At 39.0% G+C, this 25,718-nt stretch overlaps 1 protein-coding gene across 2 annotated transcripts in view; it reads left to right on the forward strand.

Annotated features, from left to right (window-relative positions):
• Positions 1–25,718, forward strand: part of tbc1d22a (TBC1 domain family, member 22a) — a 130,313-nt gene that overhangs the window by 86,762 nt on the left and 17,833 nt on the right. For both annotated transcript variants that reach the window (XM_007577889.2, XM_007577881.2), the window contains exons 12-13: positions 171–298; positions 17,467–17,562. In XM_007577889.2, coding sequence (XP_007577951.1) covers positions 171–298; positions 17,467–17,562 — 224 coding nt within the window. The remainder of the gene's footprint in view (positions 1–170; positions 299–17,466; positions 17,563–25,718) is intronic.

Below are 25,718 nucleotides of genomic sequence, written 5' to 3' on the forward strand. Positions count from 1 at the left end.
GAGAAGAGGGAGTTCAGAAAGACAATCTCACACCACGGTGTCGCTTAGAGGTTTCTTCCCCCCCTCCGCCCCGTCTCACCATGAAAGCGTTTTGCATCTGTTCTCTTTTGCGTTTTTGAGGTTTTTATATCATGTTTTTTTTGTTGTTGTTTTGTTCTAATTTCTGCCAGAGTCTGTGCACCGCCACATGCAGCAGTACGAGGTGGAGTACCTGCAGTTCGCCTTCCGCTGGATGAACAACCTCCTGATGAGGGAGTTGCCGCTGCGGTGCACGATCAGACTGTGGGACACGTATCAGGTGCGATCACACACAGGGCCCGCCGTTATCATGCTTTTCTTTTTTTCTCCCTCCTCCTCTTTCTGGCTCTGCGGGAGATTTTAGGGTTTAGGAATTATTCCCTGACGACAACATCCTTCCCCCCTCCAAGACGAAACGGCAATATGATGCGGCGTGTAGCTCTGAGTTTTCAGTTTTATGCAGATGAGATGACAAAAACTTTGGAGTTTCACGTCAGAGTGTGAGACTCACTTTTTTTTTTTTTCCCCAGTCATTTCCTTCATCAGAGAAAAGTTTAAGAGGGGAAGGAGGAGAAAAAGGAGAATGAAAAAGTGAAGTTTTAGAGAGACATTTCAAAAAATTACATTTTTACACTTTAGTTTACCTTGACCATGCTGTATGTAGAATACTAGCACAATACTTTATTAATTGCAGTAATAAATAGTATAGCAGTATATAGAATTGTCATTTATATTGTTTTTATCTGTCCTATGAAAGTTTGAAGGCTTGCCTTGAAAAATGCTTGAATTTCACTATTTTTGAAAAGTGTACAAACCCTCATTTTTAGACCTGCTTAGTGCCACAAAAAAAAAAAAGTTTAAAAATACGTGTACACGTACAAATCCCTTTTTTATTCTTCCGGCTGCATCCTCCGCAGGTTGCCACAGCAAGTCATCTGCTTCTCTCTCTGCCCTTAGTGTCTCCTATCACCCTCTCTGCAGGCTCTCTGCCTCCCTGGGAGGCTCATATTCAGCATCTTTTGTCCCATATATCCTCCATCCCCTCTGAATGCGTTAAACACCACCGTCTGGCCTCCATGACTTTAACTGTTATGTGCTCATTTCTGATTCCGTCCGTTTTCGTTGCCACAAATGAAAATGTTCATGTTCAGCTCGGCGCCCCCCGTCCTTTTATCAGTGGCGCTGCTTCTAAGCCGCTCATCACTGCTTGTAAACCTTCCTAATACGCTCTCGACTCCATTCTGCCTGCACTCTTTGCTCTTCTTTGATTCACTTCCTGTTGCTTTGGGTAGTTGACCCCCAGGTGCTTGCACTCCTCCATTTTCAGTGCTTTTACTTCCTGCAGCTTCGCTTTCCTGCCTGTTCTCTTGGTCTCATTCACACATATGTATTCTGTGTTGATGATGGTTCAGGTACAAAAGAAATGTAAAGATCTTTTTTTTTTGTTTTGTTTTTTTTTTTTTTCTTTTTAAAAAATATGACTGTCACATCTTTCTTTTCTATAGACCCTCTTAAACCAGCATTTTGGAAGGTACAAAACAAATCACTGACATTCCTTTTGTTTTTAAATTTTAGAGTGAAGATATCACAGCTCATAAATTGTGTAAAAGAATCTAAATATATTAAAAGATCAGGCAGTTTTAATTTGGCAAGTCAAATATTGTAGATTTAGCTCAAGTAGTAGTAATAATAATAATATATTTTACTTATGTAGTGCATTTCCAAAAACTCTCACTTTTTATCGGAATCAAGTGTAAGTGTAGACCACTTGCACTTATTTCAGACAAAATCATAAAAGAAAAAAAAGCATAATACATAAAACAGGACATTAACCACAATTAATAAGGCTGATCTAAATTGGTATAGACGCTAGAAAAGGTGGTGACATTTTCCACACTCTGAATCAGAAACCATCTTTAGCTTTATTGTTTCAGAATATGTGCAATAGATTCATAGTAAAGCCTGAAATGTAAAAATAACAAATATTTCCTGTCAAATGTGTGAAAGTATCCAATATCGGCCAGATAGTGTAATGATTCCAGCGAACGTTAATGAATAATGCAAACAATTCAAAGACATTTTATTGTGCTGGGTGTAAAAGCTGCAAGATGGAACAGTAAAATGTTGATCTTCAAAACTTTCTGGCTTGTTTGTCTTGTTACCGGGTTTTCAGGGTTTGCCGAGAAGAATAACAAAAATGCCCTTGGTCAGTCCAGCAAACATTTATATCTTGTCAGACGTGTCTCTTCTTCAGATGAGCTGAGACCCGGGTGCGCTCCTCAGCAGCCAGCCGGGGGATGACTCAGCTAATGCAGCCTTTCGAATGTTGAGCAAACCGCGGCCAGCAGGCACAATGATTTCCTTGTCGGGTGACAAATGGTGCGCGCACACAGCAAACTTTTCACAATAAGAGCCTTTTGAACGTGCCCTGAATTTCAAATGTCACATTATTACGCTGGTTGAAATATCTCAGAGCTTTTTTATTCATGCAAAAACTCAAGATTCTGTATGATGGCTAGAATTGTTTTAACTTCTAAAAGTCTTGTGTATATTATAGAGCTCACCAGACTCCTGAGTTCAAGAAGATTGGAGGTTTTCCTAGGAAGCCATTTTTAAAAACATCCTCCAGATGTTTAGAGACAAGAAGGAGAGGGAGGGAGCTGAATCTTTATGATATTCAAACAAATCTGACCTCTATGACCCCAGTGCTTTTTCATATTTACCTTGCCCAAAGCTTAACAGGCGGCGCCTACAGGAAGTCCATATACTTAACCTTGCTTGGCATTGTCAATACAACCAAATGCCTGCTATTGATTTTTAGGTATGTAGGTGTGTATTTGTCGGAATGTGCTTTGGACTTGAGTTGAGTGCATATAATGTATCTTTCCATTTGACCCAGAAGTTGCGTGTCAGGCATTTGACCACATCAGAGTGATTGATCAGGTGAGACGCATCGCCAGAAGAGGAATGAAGAGCTGTTTTAGGGTCTGAAGTGGATCCTCTCCCTTGGTGATACGCCCAGCTGTACTGAGTGTATACTTGAACATATGCTTGAACCTCTTCCTCTGTCATTTCTGGAGCTCTCTCTACTGCTCTACTGTCACATGCTTCACATTTTATTCCTGCTTGCCATTAAAATACAGATGTTCCTTGTCTTACACACCATTTAGCCTGCGCGAGGCACTTGTAATGTCTTCACAACTTGCGAAAGCTGCAGCATCGGATTCGAGGCTCACTGAGGCTTCCTCCTTTTCAAAGTAATACATGAACTTTGATCAAAACAGAAAGTGCTGTGTTAGAAGCTATTTTATTGCTTCTGAGGGAGCTTTTTAGATTTAGAAGGAATGGTGAAGCAATAAGAGCCTACGACGGAAAGGCTGTAGTTTGAAATGCAAAGGGGCTATTAAATGTTGATAAATTAATCATGCGTATGTTGTGGTTTACAGCTGAAGTGCTTAGTTGAGTCCCATCAAACCTTATCTTGAATTAATAAAGAGCAAATGAATCATGTCTAACTGCTTATGAACTCTAGCTCAGCTGTGGGCGGCATGACAGATGGTACCTGACAGAAGCTATATTCTTCACCAGCCTAGCTTAAAACACCTTTAGCTCGGTGGTGAGTTTGTACCCGACTTGTCTCTGCATATTTTGAACGTGCCATTTGAGTTGTTTGTGAAACAGTCCAAGTTGCCATCGAAGTAGGTAGATCTTGGTAGAAGTTTCACAAGATCATATCAGGAGGATGCATTGTTTTTTGTCTCGGATGGATTCTTAGCAGAGTGTAGCAGAACCCCAACCTCCTTTCAGTTTTATTTTATTCACCATCAATGAATAAATTGATGAATCAGAGATAAACAGTTTTTTTTCTCTTTACCTTCTATAAGGTTCGAACTTTCATTGGGAAGAAGGTGACTGCTCTAACTGGGCCACATTTTTTCAATATAATGTTAATTTACAAAAACAAAAACAGTAGATTGTCACTATTCATGTGGCATGTCTGTCAAGATATTAGTTTTTCACAGTTGCCAATTTATTGCACAATTTTTGGAAATATGACCAGGCACTGATCGGATCTTCTCGTGTAAGAGGTTAAAGGAAAGTCATTATTATTATTATTATTTTATTATTATTATTTTTGGCATCACTTGCAAGTGAAAGTCACTCATTCGGAATTATCTGCATATAAAGACATGAATATCATCTTAGCCTGTTTAGGAATCTGTTATTGAAAGCATATATATTGTCGAAGTAAAAGTGACTCAAAATCACAACCCTGAGGAGCCCCACATCGCAGGTTTGAAGATTTGCTTTGCATGTTGCCATGTGTTCTACAGTTCCCTTTTACAACCTCATTAGATTAGCAGAAGACGATGAACTGACTGTAAAATGCAAAGACAGGGTTGTCTTTCATATTTGCTTTCATTCTTCAGTGGTTTGAGTCACAATCTGCGACTGGTCTCTTACCTGCAGACGTAAGGTGGACTTGAGTTCACCTCGAGTCTAAAATAAGGATCCAGGAATGAATCATTAAACAGTGTAGTTTCTTTGTCGTGACTTGACAACAACACACACTCACTTTGTACTTGTAATCCATAATGCTAAATATTTGATGTCTAACAATGTTGCTTAGACTGTAGCTTTCACACACACGCACACACACACTTGCACTTGTCCTCAAAGACATTTTTTGGCAGCCTGTGCCACAGGCCCTCACCTCGTTTCTCAACCTTCTGAGGAAATTTGACCATTTCCTTTTTCCCAGAAGAGTTGCCTTTGCTTGTGTGTGCAGATTGTCCTTTGCTTTGCTTTTTGTAGAGTTTACTCCCGTCCCAATTTGTACCCACATTTCATCCTTTCCCAGCTGCATTTTACACCTGTAAATAGAACATTCCACAAATTACACAAAAGCATATTTTTCTTAGTAGTTATATATTTTCATAGTTTGTGGATTTTCAAATACTTAAATCTCTTGAATAACCTTATAAACCAATACATCATTTTCTAAGTATGTTGCTTTGTGTCCTATTTCCATTGTGTTTGGTTCCGGTAACTCTTTAAAAAAATATTAGATGGATTTCTCCCCTTCTCTTCAAAACAATATTGACAGAGAAGCTCAGAGTAGCGATGTTGTTTTTGGCAGAGCAAATGCTTCACATTTAAATTGTATATGCCACCTTCTTACTCCTGTCATCGGAAATGATTGATGAGTCTTGTTACACTTGTAAATGCTGCTTCTGGGTGGTCGCACAAATCTTACATCGACACATCACTCCGCTCAATCCACAAAGACCTCCTGGCCTTGTACATCTCTCCCGATGCAGGCCTGTAACTGTCATGTTTGGCTTGGCAGCCGGCGTGTTGTGAGAGTAGGAGACTGCACTTTCACAAAACACAGAGGTTGCAAAAAGGCACCTCAACGCTGCTTTGAAGTGTTTTATGAAAGGAGCTTGAGAGTAGAATCTACAAAATGACATTAAATCATCATATGCCATAGGAGGTACAAAGGGTGTCCATGGGGAGTACAAATTGATGCATAGTTGGTGCAAAACGCACCATTGCAGGCAACTCCTAGAAAGGTGCAATATGGTACAAAATAGGGCTAAGGGGCAAAAAGACTTGCTTTATTAGGACAGTACTTATTACTCTTCAACATTCATTACCGTGGAGCTTACAGAGAGGAACATGTTTGACGTTCTGTCTACATCATCCAGAGCCTTGGGTCGTCTTACGCTCTCTTTGCTTCAGCAAAATCCACAGGCCTTTTTGAGGCGCTTGGTCTGGGTATCTTGACCACATGTGTTTTGGATCATTTTTCATGTCTTTTTCCTCAAATAAGTTTTCCATGTCTTTTTGAAGAGAAGCAGAACAACAACATGACAGACCCTTCACCATACACCCACAGTTAGCATGCTTTCCTTGTTGCATATTCATTCTTTGGTTCATTCAAACCCTCCTGCACTGATCTGATCAAACCAAACAAAGTTTCTACACTTTTTTACAGCATTCCAGTTATAAACTGAATTGTTGTAGCTTATACTTCTCTAATTTTAGATATGATTGTCCTTCTTCAGTAAAAGATTTTAGGACTTCTTGCATGTCTTCACACTGGGTGTTCTTGCAAAGAACATGGATACAGTGCAAGGATGTTGGCCTTGTTGAGACTGAGAGAGCTCTGATTTTTAGCTTTGAATCACCCTGATGATAAATAAAAAAGACCTTGTCCTTCCTTGCTGAACTGTTTGTATCTTTCAGGGGAGATTTTAACCTGAGCACTGTAATGTCTCCTCTGTGGTTTTCTCTCTGTAGTGTGGCCATCTGTTCAGGAGTGTGATCCAGCACAAGACAGCTTTTCCTCTCTCTATCAGTCATCTCTCTCACTTTCTGCCTACTGATTCCTCTCCACATCCTCTCCTTTCATTTTTATCCGATTTTGCCCTCATTCTGTTTTCCTTTCTTGCATGCGCTGTTTTCAACTCTCCTGTCAATTGATTTTTAAAAGACGGGGAGCTGGGGACAACGAGAAGAGAAGGAAGACGCATGGAGGGAGGATTCAGACCGAAACAAACACACTGGCCACTCTTCCCTTAGCAGAAACACAGACAGAAAGACAGACAGACTGGGACTAAATTATCCCTGTTGCGTGGAGCATGAAATTAGCAAGTAGCTCAGTGTGACAGCATTAGCATGGCTGTTAAAGGGGATACCGTGACATTTTCAGGTTCTGAAGCATGGGTTTCTTTTATGCGGACAGTGAAATTTACCAAGCAGGAAGCTGTGTGGCATTGTTAGTGGCCATGTTTAAATTCAGGTGGTTAAATGTGATTAAATGCCTGGATTGCTGGTGGAATAATGGAGTAATTTACTGCAACATAGGCCTGGAAAATTATTTTGGATTAAGGTCTGAATGAATCGCACCATATGTTTTATACTGTGGAGCTAGCTTGTGGAGTACTGGATTATTTAATTCCATATATATCTAAAAACTCAAGACTTACGTCTGATGTGCTCTTAGACAGTTAATTGTAATTACATGCTGTCTTTTAACCAAAGCTCGACCAGCTTTTGTAACTAGTCTGTTTATGCGGTGTGTGTAGCTGTTTGTGCTTTGGATGTATTGAAGACATAGTTATATCTCATAACATAATGAACATATTTACTATAGTTCTCATGAATACATCAGCTGTGAGCGTTTCTATAGTTTTTTTGTATTGACAGAATTGCATAAACATGTATATTGTAGGATACAGTGACAAGAAAGCTGAAAGGGAATGAATAATTGCATGTCACCATACAGGTTGCCCTTTGTTGCCAAATGTTTTTACGTTTACTTATTTGTGGATCTCAGAGTACCATCTAGAGTTTGAAGTTTTGTAAGTGACCCCTTCTTGAATGTAAGTCTACCGTACCATTTCAGTGAGGAGACATCCCAGTGGGAGGTGGCCCTCCTACCTTTTTCTCTACCTCCTTGTCTCCAGTCTGTAGTAATGCCTGGTCACACTGCCACCGCCAGCAGTGTGAGTGGCCTCTGAAGACCAGACCCTTGGTCTCACACAAACACAAACACACACACACACGCTGAGTCTGTCTGAATTTCTTCAAAGCACACATCATGTTCTGGTCTTATACACTGACAGGACTATAAACCGTTTGTTCATCCTTTCTCTCCTTGACACAGCCTCAGCCAGAAATGGACATTCTCTGTTTTCCCTGAGGTTGCATTGTAATACTTCTGGTTTGCCTTCAAAACCAGAAGCATGTCTTTTTCGCCCTCAGTTTCATTAAAAACAGCTAGACATCTAACAATTCATTGAATGAGTGGAGGGCCTTGATTATTTAAATTCTTTGAGACAAATTATCTGCCTTGAAACTTCGCTAGTTTATGTTCTAATATTTAGCGCACTGCGTTTTGTCAATGAGCTGTTAATGAATGCTAACTGCTATTAGCAGCTCTCTGCAGGCTTAACCCCCACCCGCCACCCCTTTTTTTATTTTACTTTTTAAAAATATCTTCCTGCTCTATTTTTTTGCTTGTTGTACTTGCTCATCAACAGTAATGATGTGAAAATAATTCTTAAAATCCTTATTCATTATTGAAACTTGAAACTGTAATTTAATGCCTCAATTTAAGTTTGCTTTTTACTTTTTAAAAGTTAATGTGAAATGTCTTCAGACTTTAAAAGCATTTGTTTCCCCATACTTCAAACTTTAGACTGAAAGTGATGTTTGAATCATATTTGCAAAGAATAAAATGTTCTAGTAAAAACTTAAACGTTTTTTTACTTACTAGCAGTCTCTCTTAGATTTCCCTTACTAACTTTAGCTACTCCAGAAGGGGATTACTTGATTCTAAAAACAATTGTTTACTGCAGCCCTAAGAACGACTCAGTTCAGCTTCTCCTGATTCACTGTTTGCTTTAATACAGAGGAATAACAGAGCGAACAGCTGTAATGGATTAAATCTGTGGCAGTGTGGGAATTGTAGTTGGCTAATATTTGCCTGTTTCCCTCCTCTCATTAATTCCTGTTCGCAGAGGTGTAAAATATGGCCTGAAGCAAGACAACACATTGGTGGAGGGTACTGTGCGCAGAAGTGGAACGCTTCTAAATTATCATAAAATTTGTTGAAAACAAATCATTTAGAAACACTACACTCCTTCTGTTCCTTTTTCATTCATTATATTCCCTTTTAGATATCACATTGTCTTTTATTATAACAAAACCATTTTGCTGGCCACCAAGCCTGAGTCAGTGAATCGCACCAATGTTAATTGAAAAAGTATTTTCTTCGTATTTTAGCTTTTTATTTTGTCCCTTTTGTAGCCAAATGTATCATCAGACGAAAATAACTTGAGTAAATAGAAAATGCAGTTTTCAAGCACATTGTTATTTTGCTGTGAGGGGAGAGGGTGTAACCAAATGAATCTGGCTTCATGTGGAAAAGTAATTGTGGCCCTTGTTAAATTATGATTCAATTGTGAAAAAGCTTTAAAATTAAATTTTAACAGCCACTCCCGGACCTGATGACTGCCATCTATTTACCTGATCAACAGGGTGTCGTCGCAACCTTAACAAGTCTTAAATTGGTGTTTGAAATTAAGGCCTTGAAATGACTTTAATTCTTTTAAAAAATACATTTTGGCTTTAAATATGTTAATTACAGGTCTTAAATTTTGTCATGGCAAGACGATTTCATCTCGTATATTATATGTAGGTTTTTTTCTCACTGGATTTTTCTATCAGGCAAAAGTTTGAGTTTTGGCAAACATCTTCACTCAAGGAGGTCAAGGCTAACAGTAATTAGCTGCTAATAATTGCTAGCTAGTTAGCTAGAGAGCCATATACCATGTGAGAAGCACAAAAATAATGCCACCAGCCACAGAAAGACCCCAGAAATTTCACACTTTTGTTTTCCTTTTGTACATGTCTGTTGTGATACAAGCCTTGAGTTTTATTCATAGTAGCCTTAAAAGGTTTTACAAAGTCTTAGATTTGATCTTGGGAAACCTGCACGAATCCTGACTATACAGGACGATGCACATCAGCAAGTCCAACTCTGAAGGTTTTTCAGTGGCCTAGTCAAAGTCTGGATTGAAATTGTGTTGAAATGCTGTGGTCTAACCTCAAAACATCGGAGCGCTGTTTTTGTTTTGTTTTTTCCCCACTTTATTTACAGTGGAACTATGATTTGAAATTTTTTTTTTTGTTTGTTTGTGTGTCTTTACTGAATTTCTCTGTATCTGATTTGATCTAAAAGATGCAATTATTTCTGTCATGGCAAAGTGAAAATATAAAGCATATAAGCTGGAAACGTAAAAATATAAATCAAACAAATAAAATCTACCAGCTATCAGCCAGCCACATAATCTCTGTTTGATTGTTACACAGCTCGTTTATCATCCTCCTCCTCCCGTTGGCGCGATCACCTTCTCACCTTGTCTTCAGTCGATTCGTCAGCGCACCGCGCCGGTCCCACATGAGGCCGGTTTTGTTTTGGAGGGATCAAACCAGTCAGACAGCCAACGCAGCAGTTTAAAGATGCTGTGACATTGTGGCGCCTCCTCCTCGTCCTCTTCCTCAGCTCCTCCGCTCACCCTTCTTCCGCGCACTCCTACGTTATCCTTATCAACTCTCCCATCCCGCTTTCTCGCCCCCTCTCGCCACAAACTACCGCGCATCTTTGATCAGCTGAGCTTGTCAGCTAGTTTCCCCGCGTCTTAGCCAATACAGCCGTCCTGACACGAGGGGGGGATGAGGACCCCGAGCACAGCGACGCAAGACGGCGAGAGACGAGTTTGACGGAGTCACCTTGACTCCCCTGACAAACTTTATTTTGAAAATCATAATGATGGGAACGTCACGAGCTGGAGAAGGTGAAGCAGTGCGTGGCGGGAGAAAATGCGGACGGGGAGTTGGATGTCGGGCTAGCCGCAGGTAGAATGTTGATGTTTCAGGCTCAAACGCTCATTTACCGATCATTAAAATGTGCAAATACGTGTTCAAAATTCAGCTGATGGAAGTTGGGCAAAATGTGAAGTCGATATGTTAAAATTCCCAAGTACTCGTCAGGTGTGTGGGTTTATTCAAAAGCTTTGAATTTTTTTTTCTCCACGGCTTTTTTCCCTCCCCTAAATTTGCGAAGCACAAAAAAAAAATTAGGTTTAAGCTCGAAAACAAATTAAAAACACAATTCTTTAGGACAATTTTCGGACCATTTTTCCCTATTTTGTGCTAGATTGGAAACTAAAATAGGCTAAAAGTTTCATTTTGTTTTGTTAGGTGTCCTGAATCTGATGTTTTTCCACAGCTTGGTGTGAAACAAATTTATATTCTTGATTCATAGTTTTTAGGGATGCACATTTACAAAGAACATATTAATTTTCCAAAGTTTGTGGTGTTTTTTCCCCCCCTAAATTTCTCTCCCACATTGTTAAAAACTACAAACATATTTCAACATTTCTGCCTGTTACGTAATTTAATTATTATATACTAAAAATGTCCCATGCCAGCAGTTCAGAAGAATAGTTGGAATCAGGATATTTTAGTTGGTTTTGTAAATAACCTTGTTTTTTGTTGTTGTTGTTGTTTGTATTAACTTCCTGTAACAGCCTCTGTAGCTCCTCCTATTGAATCAATAGAAATCTTTGTTTGCATGTCATTATAAAAGGCATTTTCTACTTGTGTAAGATCACAATCTTTTTTTAGATTTCTTCATCATTTTTTCCCAGTTTTTTGCATTTTGCAGCAAGGAAACAGCACTTTTTTTATGTTTGTTTAGTAGTTTTTTGTTTCACAAAATGTACATGTATGTACATTATTACATTCAGCTCAAAACTAATAAGCACAGACCAATAAAACTAACTAAAAAATGGAACTTATCATATATACTTACTAATATACTTCCTGTATTTAAATTTTTAGCACTTTGGGCTGTTAATTTTGGACTGTTCTGCTCATTTTTACTTATGCTAATAACTAAAAATATGTTTTTTTTCTTTTAGTCATTAAATAACATAAATCCTGTTAGTATTCTGTGGTGTAGCAAATCAGAAGTCAACCACAGAGTTTTGAATAATCTGAGTATTTTCATAATAAATACCCCCTTTGATACAAACATGCAATTATGCATATTGACTGATTAATTGGGGCCTCTTTTAAGAGTCCCATCACATCCCAGCAGCTCCGCCGGTGTAATGTGGACTCATCAAACCCTCCATATTTAAACTCTCGCAGCACGACTGATGGATCCGGTCTGATCTAAAGTGAACATTTTTCTGTCGCAGCCCGTGGCTGTGAAATATTCCCCATCATTGGCTAACAAATCAAGATTTGAAGATTAGCGGCCAGCAGAACTTGCTTTCGATGAAGAGTAATTCATCCCTGATCTGTGAAAGACTTCTGTTATATTAATAACAGAGAGAGAAAGAGAGAGAGAGACAGAGGATGGGGTGACAGCCAGTGTGACGGATGGAGAGGGAGAACTGGAGAAGAATTCAAAGTTCTCAACCACAGCCGCTTAAATAACCCCCCAAAAATGTAAACTTTACTCCACTTTAGGCGGTTGATTAGCACCTGATGCTCTCGTCCATCTGTGTTTGCATGTGCCAGTTTGTGTTGATTCACTTGTTTGAACTGAGGCCGCAAAGGTAGAGCGCTGGGGCCAATCGCCTGCTGGCCAGCCGTTCACATCACGCTTCGCAAACTCCTCTTTTTCTTTTTTCGCCTTTTATTTGTATTCTCCGCTTCTCCCCGACTCGCACAAACGCTCTTTGTTGTCTTAAAATTAAAAAAAATTGGTCCAACCTCGCGGGAGGCCGAGCTGAAATAACAGGAGATGCGTTCGGAAACGAGGGGAAGGGAAAAGGTAATTCAATAAAAACAAGAGCCTTTGTTTTCATAACCCATCCCTGCTCATATTTGTGAATGTAGGTTTTTTTGTCTTTGGTTTCTGAAGCGGGGGTTCTTCAATTAGCACAACAGTAAGGTAGTGTACATGGTACATTACATCACTTTAAAGGATCTTTGGAAATCCACGCTTTCATTGCTGTCTTTCATTACTTTTCGTCTTTAATTCGTTAGTGTTTGTTGAATCGGTCAGAAAACGAAATGCAAAGTGCGACTCAGTTTGATGGGGTTGAAGGAGAAGCCTTTTTCTTTCTGAATGGAACATGACGGTGCAACTCTGACATGAAAGAACCTATAAAACACAATATATCTGAACATAAGTGGTGATGTTCGGAAAACAAAACAATGTATTAATTTCATGGCAACTGTAAAGAAAAGCATGGCAGTGGATGGAGGATGATTTTGGCTTGTTTTGCTTCCTGGGAACCAGTGATGTCGAGCAATCTAACACATTACCATCTTGAATCCTGTAGTTGTTGTAAATTTACTGTATTTGTCATTTCATTTAGTAAAAACATGAATTGTTACTTGGCTTCACGTCTCGTATGGCACCAGGTAGCGGCGCAAATGTAATCGATGGAAACGGGACATCTGCTCAGGATGACGATGTAAAGGTTCGTCGTTCCCTCTTTGCAGGGGTCAAAGGTCATATGTCCTTGAAACTAAGGGAAACAGAAAAACCTTTTGTTCTTTTGTCATACGTGAGTTTAACGTAATGAGTAACGTAACATTTTCGTGGTTTGTCCGGTTGTTGATCACATGACTCGTGATGGTTGGGGGGAGAAAGCGTTTCCGTTGAAGTTTTGAGAAATAAACCAATTTTAATATGGCCATAAAAAACACTTTATCCTAACAGCAAAACTTTATCAAAAAACAAGTGTTTTTTTTTTTTTTTCCTTCCTGAAATTTGTGTTTTCATCAAGCACATTTGTTTTCAAAATGTCAAATTTGTGCATTTATATGGTAATGGCTCAGTTATAGTTGACCTGCTCAAGTTGTGGTTTACATGTTGGGATGGTGGGGGCTGTTGCCTGCCGAAACAATTTTTTTTTATCCAACTTTTAAAATCAAATAATCAGAAAAGTAACCGTCACATTTTCAATGAGTAATCAGTAAGTAAGTGACTTTCACAAGGTGTCTGCACCATCATTCCTCAGGACTTTGGGAACCTTGGAGTAATCGAGTTGACCATGAGCTTCTCTGTATATCTGTCTTTACAAAAAATAATCAAGTTGTGGCGATGAGGCTACAATCAAAGTCTTGTACGCTGCTGTGTTGAAACACAGTAATCGGATCTTCAAATGGTTTTACATCTACAAAACCTCAAAGAAGTAAAAAAAAAAAACTTTATGGAAAATAAAAGTATAAGGTGGCAAATTCCTCCCCAGAGATACAAGACATTGATAAAGCTCCACTGAAAAGCTCTGCTGAATGTTACAGCTCAGATTTCACATCCAACTTTTCACGTTTTGGCTTAATCCTTGTGTGTTGAACTCTTTGATTTATACTTTAGTTTTAGAACCTAGTTCAGACCAGGCCCTTATGTCCTGATACACAAAACCCTAAACTAATACAGGTTCTACTTCCTTTTTAACAAACTTATTTGAACTGTTGAGCCCCCTTGTTGAAGGAAATGCCTGTAAAGTATCAGCTGCATTATTTTATCACACTGTGTCAAGTTTCCAACAACTGACTCACATCGAAGAGACGTCACAATATCCAGTAACAGTCTTTGAGCGAGTCACTTTATTCAACTAAATAATGCAAGGGTAGTCAGATTTTTTTTTTTTTTTTTTTTCCAGCAGCAGAACTTTTTAAAATCCTATCGACGTCGACACTCCAGAGAGCACAGTGGAGGAATAATTTATGAAGAGATGTGTTTTAATAAGAGTACGACTCTATCCTTCACGCCACTTTTTGGGTGAATGTAAGGTACGACACCATGGGATTCACTGGCGCAATTACCCAAATTAAATTTGATGAAGCAAACAACATGTCGGCTTGTGTTTTTCTTTTTTTTTTTTCTCAATGTGACGCAGCTAACGTGGTTCTGGAGGGGGAAAAAAAACCCGTCTGATTTTGATCTTGCTTCTGGGTTGTGATATTCTGGAAATATAATAGTCTCCTTCTGCTTGTCTCACATGGCAATTTCTCCGTGAAATAGTTGGAAGGACGGCGTTTAAAAATAAGAAAAGTGCAAAAAAAAAAAAAAAAAGTTCTGACATGTTGTAAAAACGGAGATGGACGTTTCTCAGATTGCTGTCAGTCTCGGAAACAGAGGAAACTGTGTTTCGGCTGCAAATATTACCGAAACTGTCTATCCAAAGGAGATAAGTCACTCTTTCGTTTGACCTTTTCTCCCCATATGTTTAATTCACTCCCAGTTCAGCCAGTCGGAAAGTAAAGTAGCCAACAATATATATTTTAGTTTGTTTAAATGTAACTAAAACACCTGCAGTGATTGCATCCAGAAACTCTCCCATGCTGGGATCTTCTTCCTTTAGATGAGCACGCTCCTAAGTGACTTCCATTCAACAGGGCTGTAATTATTCTCTCTCTGATGGGGCTCTGGAGTGGAATGAATAGAACAGGGAACATCTCATCCTTTTGTCTTCCTTCCTCTTTAATTCCCCCTGCTCGTTGCAGCGTCAGAAAGAGGGAAGAAAAAAAAAAAAGGCAGCGGGTGAACGTAACAAGGGCCTGAAATAAAAGGCGGCGCTGTAGAAAGAGGGATTTGTGTCTTCCTTTGTCTCTGTCACCCTGCAAATGTACATTTTTGGGTTGCTGACAGAAAAAAAAGGGCTCCATTTCACGTTTTCTCTTTGTCTGCCTTTTTATGTTCGGCTCTAAATACCTTGTGTACGTAAGCAGGAAATGTGATGAAAGGCTCGCACTGTCTCTGCGATGCACAGATGCCAGAATGGCTCTCAGTGCCCCCTAAAATGAAATGTTATATAAAGTTTTGCATCAAATTATTACCATAATTTACTCCACCCCCTTTGTGTGCCATTTCAGTTTTGTTCCAACAGTGCCTGGATCTCCTTTTTGGAACGCTGCTCTTTACTCCAGCTATGTTTCTCTCATGACATTTACATTTACTGATAAGAAACGTTTCACAGCAAAATAAAAGGAAACATTCTGGATGTGTGTACGGCTTCGATTTCTACCTCAAATTTGAACAGTTCCTTGATTGGTTCATTATATTTAAAACACAAAGACAAAGGGTGCCCTCTGGGGATGCAGTTTTCTGTTCGATCACTGATCTTTAAAAACCCTGACCTGTCGATTCTGATTTTGACCAATGCCATTTTTTTCTTTTTTTGAGGAGTCACTTGACTCTTCAAACAAAGAAGAGTTTGAAGAGTTTAAGAGTCACTTCTTTAAGAGTCACTTAAAGAAGAGTGACTCTTCTTTAAGTGAGTCTTGCTAATAGAATAACTTTCTTCTATTAGCAAAAAAGTTGCTATTAGCCATACAGGTGCAGATGCAACCTGGTGGGCGGCGTTGTCAATATGTCCCCACTCATGGCACAGCAAAAGGGGACAGGGGCTGATTTTCAGACCGTTGGTGTTGGCGCATCTTTAAAAAGTCTCAAAAAGTCTTGAACTCCTAAAAATGTTGGCTCTAATACATTAATTCCAGGTCTTAAATTTTGTCTTGGAAGAACTGTGTAATGCATGTATTTTTTGTTCTCACAGGACTTTTCTGTCAGACAAGAGTTTGAGTTGCACTCAGACGTCTCTATTACGTTTTGCGAATCGTGACGGTTGAGGCTACCGCTAACTCACTGCTAACTTACCCTTACTAGCCTGCTAGCTACATACAAAGAAGCTAGCTTGCAAAAAAAGAAGCTGGTTAGCTGGCTAGCTTTTTTTTTTTTTTTTTGCAAAGTTACTGCCAATTGACTAGTCAAAGTTCGTAGGTCTTAAATTCCATTCATAGTGTACAAAAGTACACATGAACATTTTTCATTCGCTTGTAAATAATATGTAAACCATCTAACTTTCCACAAATGTTAATTCATTCATCTAGTTTTGACACCTAAATGTTAATTCATTCCTTAATCTCTGGGATTTTAATCATGGTGTTTTCCGTAATTAATGACCATAATGACAAATTGAAGCTTAATCGCGTAGGGAAAATATTTTCAGTTTAATAAAAACACTTTCATGCCTGTTTTTCCTAACTGATCAGCACAGAGAAGAGACCAGCTACCAAAGAAATAAAGGTGAATCTCGATGATGATGGAATATTATTGACAAGTTCATTATTTCACTAACTCAATTCACTAAGTGAAACACCTTATAGAGGTTAATTACATACATACTGATGTTTCATGGTAATTATGATGATTTTCCGCCTGCAGCTAATAAAAGCAGAAATGTGGACTTAACGTAAAGCATGCTTATTACCTGCTCAGTTTTTTTTTTTTATCTGCCTCATCAGAATGCATATATAATTTACTCACACATACCTATGTATTTTTTTGTGGTTTTGATCCAATCTGAGCATTTAAAAATAAAGTATTATGAAAATAAAGATCTACACAAGGTGCTTCAGGATGTCATGAAAGTTATTTTAAAATACTTTTTTGAGATTTAAGGACAAAATAAAACATCTAACCTTTTACATAGTCTTTTACATAATTATTGGAAAGTGTATAAGTAAGGGTTGCTCATTAAACATTAAAAACGTGTTTTGTAGCGAAATAACATTCGACTTCAACAAGCCTTGGGCTCCTGGTGTCATTCTGTTGTAGATAATGTATGCAGATATTGCATTCACTATGCAGAATAACTGCTAAATCCCTCTTTCCTTTTGTTTTTATAATTAAAAAACAAATTATCTTTTGGTTTTAAAAGTGCCAGTTTGCCGACCCCTGCTGCAGGGCGTAGCAGCGAGTTTAACAGTTTCATTCGAATCTACAAAGACGACGTCGATTTTACGAACGCAGTAGCTGTGCAACAGAAACACTAAAGAATGCGGTAATATTCTAGCTTTCATTATTTTTTTTGCTTATGCTCTGTCATTTCCTCGTGTTTCCAGGCGGAACCTGAAGGCTTCTCTCACTTCCACCTGTACGTGTGCGCCGCCTTCCTGGTGAGGTGGAGGAAAGAGATTCTGGAGGAGCGGGATTTCCAGGTAATCTGCCCTCGCTGTCAAAACTCCGAGTCGGAGTGCGTGTTGTAAATCCGCAACATATGGAGAATGTAGATGGCGATGGCGAACACGTCCTTCCAAGCAAAATGAAAACGAATTGTCGGCGTATGTTTTAATAACGTCGGGGCAGACTGTGAATGATCATGGCCTACATCCTTCTTCATTACCTCCCTGGTCATTTACCCGCGCTGGTCAGAAGTTCTGAGTGCATTAGCAGATGACAGTAGCCAGCTGCCAGAAGGTGACTTTGGTTGCCAGCTCTGTGTAGGAGACCTGCATTCTTAACCGTAGCAACCACTAAATCTAAAACAAAAATCTAATATCATCACCCACAAACATAACCACTTCTTCATTTGACTTCTTGACCTTTTTCCTCATTCGTCTTCCGTCTTTTTTTTTTTTCTTCAGCATTTCAGCTCAGTGGTACTGTTTGGCAGATAGACTTCTTCCTTTTTTTTTTTCTTTTATGCACCAACAGAGAATAAAATTAAATTGAGAAGAAGGAAAATAATGCAGTTTTCAGCATACTGACTTTTTAACTGGTACGGTATTGCCTCGGGTCTGACGTAGGCCTGTCGCAATAAGTAATAAATCAATTAATCGCATGATAAATTTAAAACAAACTCAATAATTTCCATTTGAACGATTTATCGTTTTTCACTTTTTCCACCAAAAACTGGATGACGAACATCTTCAGTCTGGTGCTTTGGTCGCAACTATCCTATTTTTTGAAGGACAGTTTTCATTATTCATTTTATTTGTTATTTCTGTTGTTTTGTTTGTTGTGGATATTTACAATGCCTTCCACTTCCAGTGTTAAATGTTAGAATTTAAAACGTATTGATCTTGGAGAATGTGTCCTTGCATTATTATGACACCATTGTTACCATTACATATTCCCTGAAACAAACATTATCGTCTCCTTGGTCTTCATCAAGTGGTTTGTCCACTAATGTTTCCTAACAAACCCTCCCCCTGAAGCCTTCACAACTGGAATGATCCAGTAACTACAAACCCCCTTGGCAAGGAAGTCTGCATATTGTTTAAATAGAAATCGAATGAGAAGACGGAGTAATGTACGCAGCGTTCTCTGCCTCCATCATTTGAAGGATGTTGTGATCCAAATAATATATAGCAATATATTCCATGCATGGCAGCTAATGCAGCTCCTCCAGGCCGATGAGAAAACTTGCTTCACTAAACACTTTTTTTCTTTCTTCCTTTATTAAACATGAGACGTTTTCTTGTTGATATGCAGCTGTGGTTTCTGTTTAGGCGGGAGCTTCTTGTTCTCCTCGTTGCCTAAATGCCATTTTTGCTGCCACATAAAGGCCCCTTTGAGCTCCCTCAGATTGTGCTCACTCTACGATTGCCCCGTGTTTCCCCCCCATCCCCTCTTACCTCTCTGCACTCTTTACCTTCTGCAGACGCCGAGGCCTTTGTTTCTTTTATTTATAGTACCTGCTAACATTTTAATAACTTGGCTAGCTCACAAGCACACAAATATACAAGCGGGTAAGTTTAGGAATACGTTTCTCCTTCAGCTTCCTATAGATCCACTTACCGGCTGCCTTGCCATGCAGACTACCAAGTGGTGTGCCAAGGGCAAATAATCCATCCTGATATAGATGAGGCGTGGAGGGAGGAGAGATCAGCTTGGCAATGAAAGCGAGAACAGATTAAACTTGGTAGCAGTGGAATAAGCAAAAGAATACTTTCATTTATGGCAAACTTTGATTAACGGCCATGTGCTTCTTTTGCCATAAGCACTGGTTATGTTTTATCAAATAGACACGATTACTGATATTCAGATCGGTTTAAGACTGATTGCTTTGAACTATAGTTTTGATGCAGTTGGGATTTGGAGGTAAGGTATATAGAGTATGTTTCAAATGAATGAATAAAAGCAGAACTCTGTGGTTTAGGTTCTGTTCACGTAATATTCCATATCCCAGTATGAAAGTTTAATCTGTCCATCGGATGTTGTCTGCTCACTTTCCCATCGATCGTTCCACATGCTTGCAATCCGGCAACGCATCACTTCGTTATGGGTAGCAAAAATTAAAGGTAGTGTTTAACTATCGGACATATTCCATTTGATTTAGGCCATTTTCAGAAGATCTTAGGAATGTCTGGAGCCTTCAGGATAAGTAATAGTGTTTGGAAAAACTACCATCAGTATTCAGTCTACGCCCAAGATTTACCTCGGGGACAAATTCAGCCAGCTGCTCTCATCACAGCGGGGCTGCTACTGTGCACCGCGCCAACTAGCGTGTTCAAAATGCAAACTAAAGGCGGGACAACCGATGTGATTGGCTGAGGTAACCTGACACCCCTTATTCTATTGGGTGAAAGTGTAAGATACACTTTCATACATTTTTAGCCTGTCTTGACATGCATTTGTTGCAGTAAGTTCAGCTTTTAATCCAAAGGTTTTAAACATTAATTTAATCACGCACTATTATGAAAGTAGTGATTTTTTATTTTACACATTCAGTTTTTAGTACAAACTCTCATGTGGTTTACATTCTCATCCATCCATCCTTCAGTCCAGGTCCACATCCGTCATCTGTGATTTTATGTCTCCTCGTCCGTCTTTCCATGTCGACATCCGTCCAGTTTTTGTAGATTCCATATTTAAAGTCTGACTCCTGTTGAGAATCCTCCCTAAAGTTTCTTGTTTTCGCTTCGAAGACTGACTTTAAAAAACACAGAGAACTCTGTGAATTTGAGTTTGTGGGGGAAGACAAAAAAAACATGTAATTTTAACATTTAAACTTACTTGGAGCTCTTTGAAATGTTTGTCAGTGAATAAAAATGAAATGATAAAAAAAAAGAAAGTCCCCAGAGAGCGTGTGTTACAAGTATGTTTTTAAATAGGCGAGTCAGATTCGGCTTTCATCAACCGACAGTTTAGAATCACTAAAGTACATAATGCATAAATTACTGTCTCCCACTCTACCTCGTGTTAACAAAGCCCCGCTTAAAATGGAACCTGAAATGTTAAAGCATGTCATAACAAATCTGAAAACGGCAGTTTTCCACTGAAATACTTTCAGAATGGAAATTGGATCCCACCAATGTGTCATGCTGGCTTTTATTTATTGAAATCACAGCAGAATTCTGGTATTTCTTGCTTGATTAAGAAATTGCTCTTAGCACTCCAGCGATCCGACGCATCAGAGAATTACTGTAGCTCCTTTCATTGGAAACAGGAGGGAAGCTTATTGAGAAACAATCTATTCAAGCTGGGTAGAGCTGACTTCTATCTAAAAACCTGGGCCTTAACTGATAAAACATAATTTACTCACTGTGTGAAACTCTGGAGACTTTCAGGGGGCAAAGGTGTGTTTTTATTTGTAGGATATTCTGAATATTTTAGACCTTTTTTTTGCTTTAATGGACAAGTTAAAGGCCATAAGGGAATGATATAATTAGTTTTTAGCTTTTCGCAATCTGAAATGCTTATTTTAATCTTTTGTTGAGGTAATGTTTCTATTGGTGTTTGCAAATTTTTAATTAAAAAATGTCTTACCGTTTCAGGCTCCACTTTAAGATTTCATTGTCAGTTTTTGGTTGTTTTTCTTATTGAAATCCAAAAATTCATCCTTTACTTTTCTCACAAATCGATCTTGATTCCTTGTTGAGTTTTTATCTCATTCAAACTGAACACAGCTCCCGTAAAAGAGCTTAGCAACTCCAAAAAAGAAAAAAAAAAAAAAAAACATCTTCCTGATGTGCTTTCCCACACAACTGGTTAAGATGTAAGTACTCTCTGGTTGCTATGGAGACCTGGTGAGTTCAAGATGCCGCTCTTGACTTCAATTCTTTAAAATAATGATAATAAAAAAAAAAATTAAAAATAAAAGCTTTGGAGATATTTCACCTCCTTTGTCCTCCTCCAGTATGGTGGCCACTTTAGCCGTTTGGTGACATTATGTAGGCGAGATTCTAGAAACCAAAACCCTGTTGTGATTCTGCTTCCTGCCTATTCGAAATCCCCAGTCACTCACAGTGAAACATCGCAACAGCGCACTCAGAGACGCAGCCAAATGTCTTCCTGACATTTTCTCTTGCCTCGTATCCTGCAAGTGAGTTCTCATTGTCTGCTTCTGTCTTCATGGGTGAGCCTGTCGCATGACGGTGTTTCTATGTGCTTCTTTAAAGCGCCCAGCTCATCATTTTCACACATTCATCAATCAAATTTCAAGTAGGGGAGGTTTAAATGTTTTGTTGCCAGCTCATCGTCCCCTTGCGTCTTCCGTCTGGATTTCTCTCCGTTAGCAATCGATACTTTTCTCTCTTTGCATTTCCTCCTTCGACTGTTGCAGTTTTCCTTAATTCTTGACCTTTTGTCATTCTTTTCCTGTCTCTTCACTCGCGCGTTTACATCCCCAGACGACCCACTGAGAGGAAAATCCCAAAGCAATCGGGGCCGCGAGTGAAAACTTGGCCAGATGACGCACTTCTTCAGCCGTTTCTCTCAAGAACACGCATGCACACAAAGCCGCAGCCGCTCCTGGCTGCATAATAAAAGCTTTCAACCAGCTCCATCAATCTGCTCATTATCACGCCGAACTCCAATTTGCCCGGGCCTTGAGGGAAACTTGTAGTAGCTAGTTAGCGCCGTGCCACATTAACAGCTTGTTTCCTTTTGTAGCAGAGAATTATTGTTGTGGTTTAGTTGAGCCATGGTGGGGTGAAACTTAATGTTCTTGACATATATTGAGTAAAACAAGTTCCTGTTTTGTGGTACTTTTCAGTGTCTCTAAATCCAGATGTGACAGTTTAGGACAAGTTTAATACACAGATTGTTCTAAACCTGCTAAGTCAGTGTGGTGTTTTCCCTCAGTCAAAAAAGAATGAAGTTAATTGACTTTAGTTAAAAAAAAAGTAGGGAGTTGGGAGCAGTGGTGTATGACAAACTGCTGGTGAGTTACATTCTGTGGGTCCTAAGAGGGTGCACGAATGATTGATTCACTTTAACAGTTTTAATTAAAAAAAATGCATCCAGAAAGCAATTTAAAAGGGATAATTCATGCATTGTTATCAAACACAGTAAGGGAAGTAACTGTGAATCTCCCCTCCTGGTTGTGGGATTGGATTTGTTAAGCCGCAGAATGAAAAATAAAAAGAAAAGGGGGACAGGGCGGGGTACGCCGCTCCCCAAAGCAATCTGCATTTCTCCGTCACACCTCAGCTAGCACACCGTCGGTAACTTTGTGGCCTGCGCCGCGCGGATAAGTTAGCGTAACCGCAAGCGCATGCTCGTGCATTTTCCCCACCACCCTGCCAGATTTGTAAAGACGCAACATCATAAACACGGGCGTAAACAGTTATTTCTCCACAGAGCACACTTTCAACCTCACACACAGCAGTAAGCATGCATGGATTTATGTAACTTAGCTTTTTTTCTTCTTCTTCTTCTGAGGTTTAGGTAGAACCAGCACAGTCTGAAACATCCCCATTAGTCTGCGCAACCTTCAGATGCCCTCATGCCAGGTTCCATGGAAAAGCCATGTTTATGTATGTCTGACTAGTCAGAAGCCAAAAAGTAATAATAGAAAGTATTCCCCTTAGGTTTGGAGTAGATGCCGGCTTCTCAAAAAGCAGATTCTGGTTCACTCCATTTCTTTCATTCACATGCATTCAGTGAATCAAACTTATTTTACTGCACACATTAAACAAGACTCTTTTGGAAAAGAATTACCCCTTTTAAATATGGTCAATAATACTGCTTATATTGATTGTGTTGAATCAATGAATGTAATTTCTCTGAATTTAGTCAACTACAACTGGATACCAAACAAAATCATCAAAAATGTCCATTCAGTAAAATCTTCTATTAATTGTGTTCTGCACAGTAAATATTAATCCTCAGGTTATAGTCAAACGATACTGTTTAATATACACTCAGCCTCCTTTATTTGATGCCCCCAATATTAAATCTAAAAGTAGGTGTTTAATAAATTAAGCTTTTATAAATCATTGCACAAAAAGTGACTAATTATCGTAGCAACCGATAATTACAGTGGGACCCCTGTGTTTGGTGGGGTTGTTGACCACATCCATTATCTAAAAACTTCTATAACTCTCCATTTCAATAGTTTATACACCAAATATACCTTAATCTGCATTAATACTCAAACTGGAAAAGATTATAGTCCTACAGTAGAAGCAAACATCTACATTTGGGATACAGCCAATCAGTGCCAATGAAACTCAATGATGCTCCTGGATTGGCTGCTTTGCGACGCCAGCCAATAGCATCGTCTCTAGGTGTTTCAAATTCCCACACTGCATTTTCATTCCAATATATTCTCCATTTATGGTCTACAAATTAATCTGCAAGTAGGCAAATTTTCCACAGGAAAAATCTGCGAATAGGTGAATTTGCAAATGCTGAACCGCAAATGGGACTGGATGTCCACTGTTCATGTTACACACAACAACTTGCCTCCTCCTGATTATAACAGACTAATCCTATTTAATAAATATTAGGCCTCCTTTACTTTTATACTTAAATGTACAATTCTCCAAGTGTCTTGTATATAGAGAAAGTTACCCTACGATAGATACAAGCCTTCTGATTACAGCCACTAAACTTGTTGCTGAATTATGACCTTTTATCAAAACACGTCTTATAATCTTCTCGGACTGGAAACACTTTTTTTTAATAGATCTGACATTGCAGCTACTGAGCCAGAGATCTGTAATGTTTTCAGTGAATCAGATGGAACAGTAATGGTTATTTAGCTTAAATGTGGCGAAGGATTTGGCTTAATCTTCCAATCTCTAACGCTATGGCAGAGAAAAAAAAAATAATTGATGAATAGTTTGCTTTTCATGCTTTCCAACTGTAAAGGACCCATCACTGACCTGACTACTGTAGATGGTGTTAACGGTTTAAATGCATGCATGTGCTCATCAATTCACCCTAAAATATATAGAACGTAGAGCATTTTACCAGTGATAAAGTTCCATTTTTTTAAGCCCATACATTGATGATGGAGATAAATCACAGTTTAGCCGTGTGTAACTGCAGCCTTTTATATCACTTAAGACTCCTCAGGACTGCTTTTAAAGGCACCTATTATGCTCTCAATGTGAGGCCAAGCATTTATGTGACTACGTGGCTATTAGTCCTATATAAATGACTAAAGGCTCGACAGAGATGTTGAGGGAAGAAAAATCAGAAGTGGAAGAGTGAAAGTCAGAAGGAAAAAAAAAAAGATCTGCTTGCACTTCAATTAGTGGCATGTGGAAAAACTGTGGACCTCTGTAAATGTCAGTGGGTGTCCTCGGATCAGTTGCGTGTGCAGAATGCCTTGGGTTAGGCAGCCTTGGCAGGGAATAAAAGAAGAGTAGTTAAAAAAAGTAATATAAAATTTTCATCACAGATTTAGGAACACAGCTTTGTTTTTACACACCTTTGTGTTAGTGAAATGGGTTTTACCGAAGGAAAGCAAAGCGTCCAATTAGTGAGAAAATGGGGAGTTAAGGAGGAACATTCTTAAAAAGAAAAATAATAACGCAAAAGGTAGATGTTTTAAGAAATGCTTGTCATTTTCAGGATACTGCCAGAGGAAAGAGATGCACTCCTGCTGTTCTCTCGTGAAAATAATACCTTTAGTTCTGATCATTTGAAGTTCAGCATCACTGGAAACTCCTTCAGATTGAAAGCTGTATTCCAGGACCAAAATACAACATTAGACCAAATACTCAAACGCATAAACCGCAGACGTCACACGGCACTGTCAGGAGCCAGGTAAACTGATTTCTCTGCCCGTTAAAATCGACTTGACTTGCCCCAAAGGTACACGTGACGACAATTTAAAATCCATCTGCACGTTATTCAATCTGAATTTTAAAGGCCCTTTTAACCAGTTCAATTTTGAAGTTTTGGGGCCTTCATCAAAATAATGTCCTAAAACCACAGATCATAATGGCTGTAGTTTCCACACAGAAGCCAAGCCCAAGAATGCATTTATAGATTAAAAACCAGCCATTGAGAGAGTCTGCAATCAGTTAAAGACGGACATTTTGCTGCAGCTTACAAGATGCAACAATGTACTCCACAGCTACAATTAGTCATAAAACGCAGAGTAGAGTGATGTGTTTGTATATATATATATATT

This window comes from Poecilia formosa, unplaced genomic scaffold (assembly GCF_000485575.1).
Source record: "Poecilia formosa unplaced genomic scaffold, Poecilia_formosa-5.1.2 Scaffold9, whole genome shotgun sequence".
Lineage (NCBI taxonomy): Eukaryota > Metazoa > Chordata > Actinopteri > Cyprinodontiformes > Poeciliidae > Poecilia > Poecilia formosa.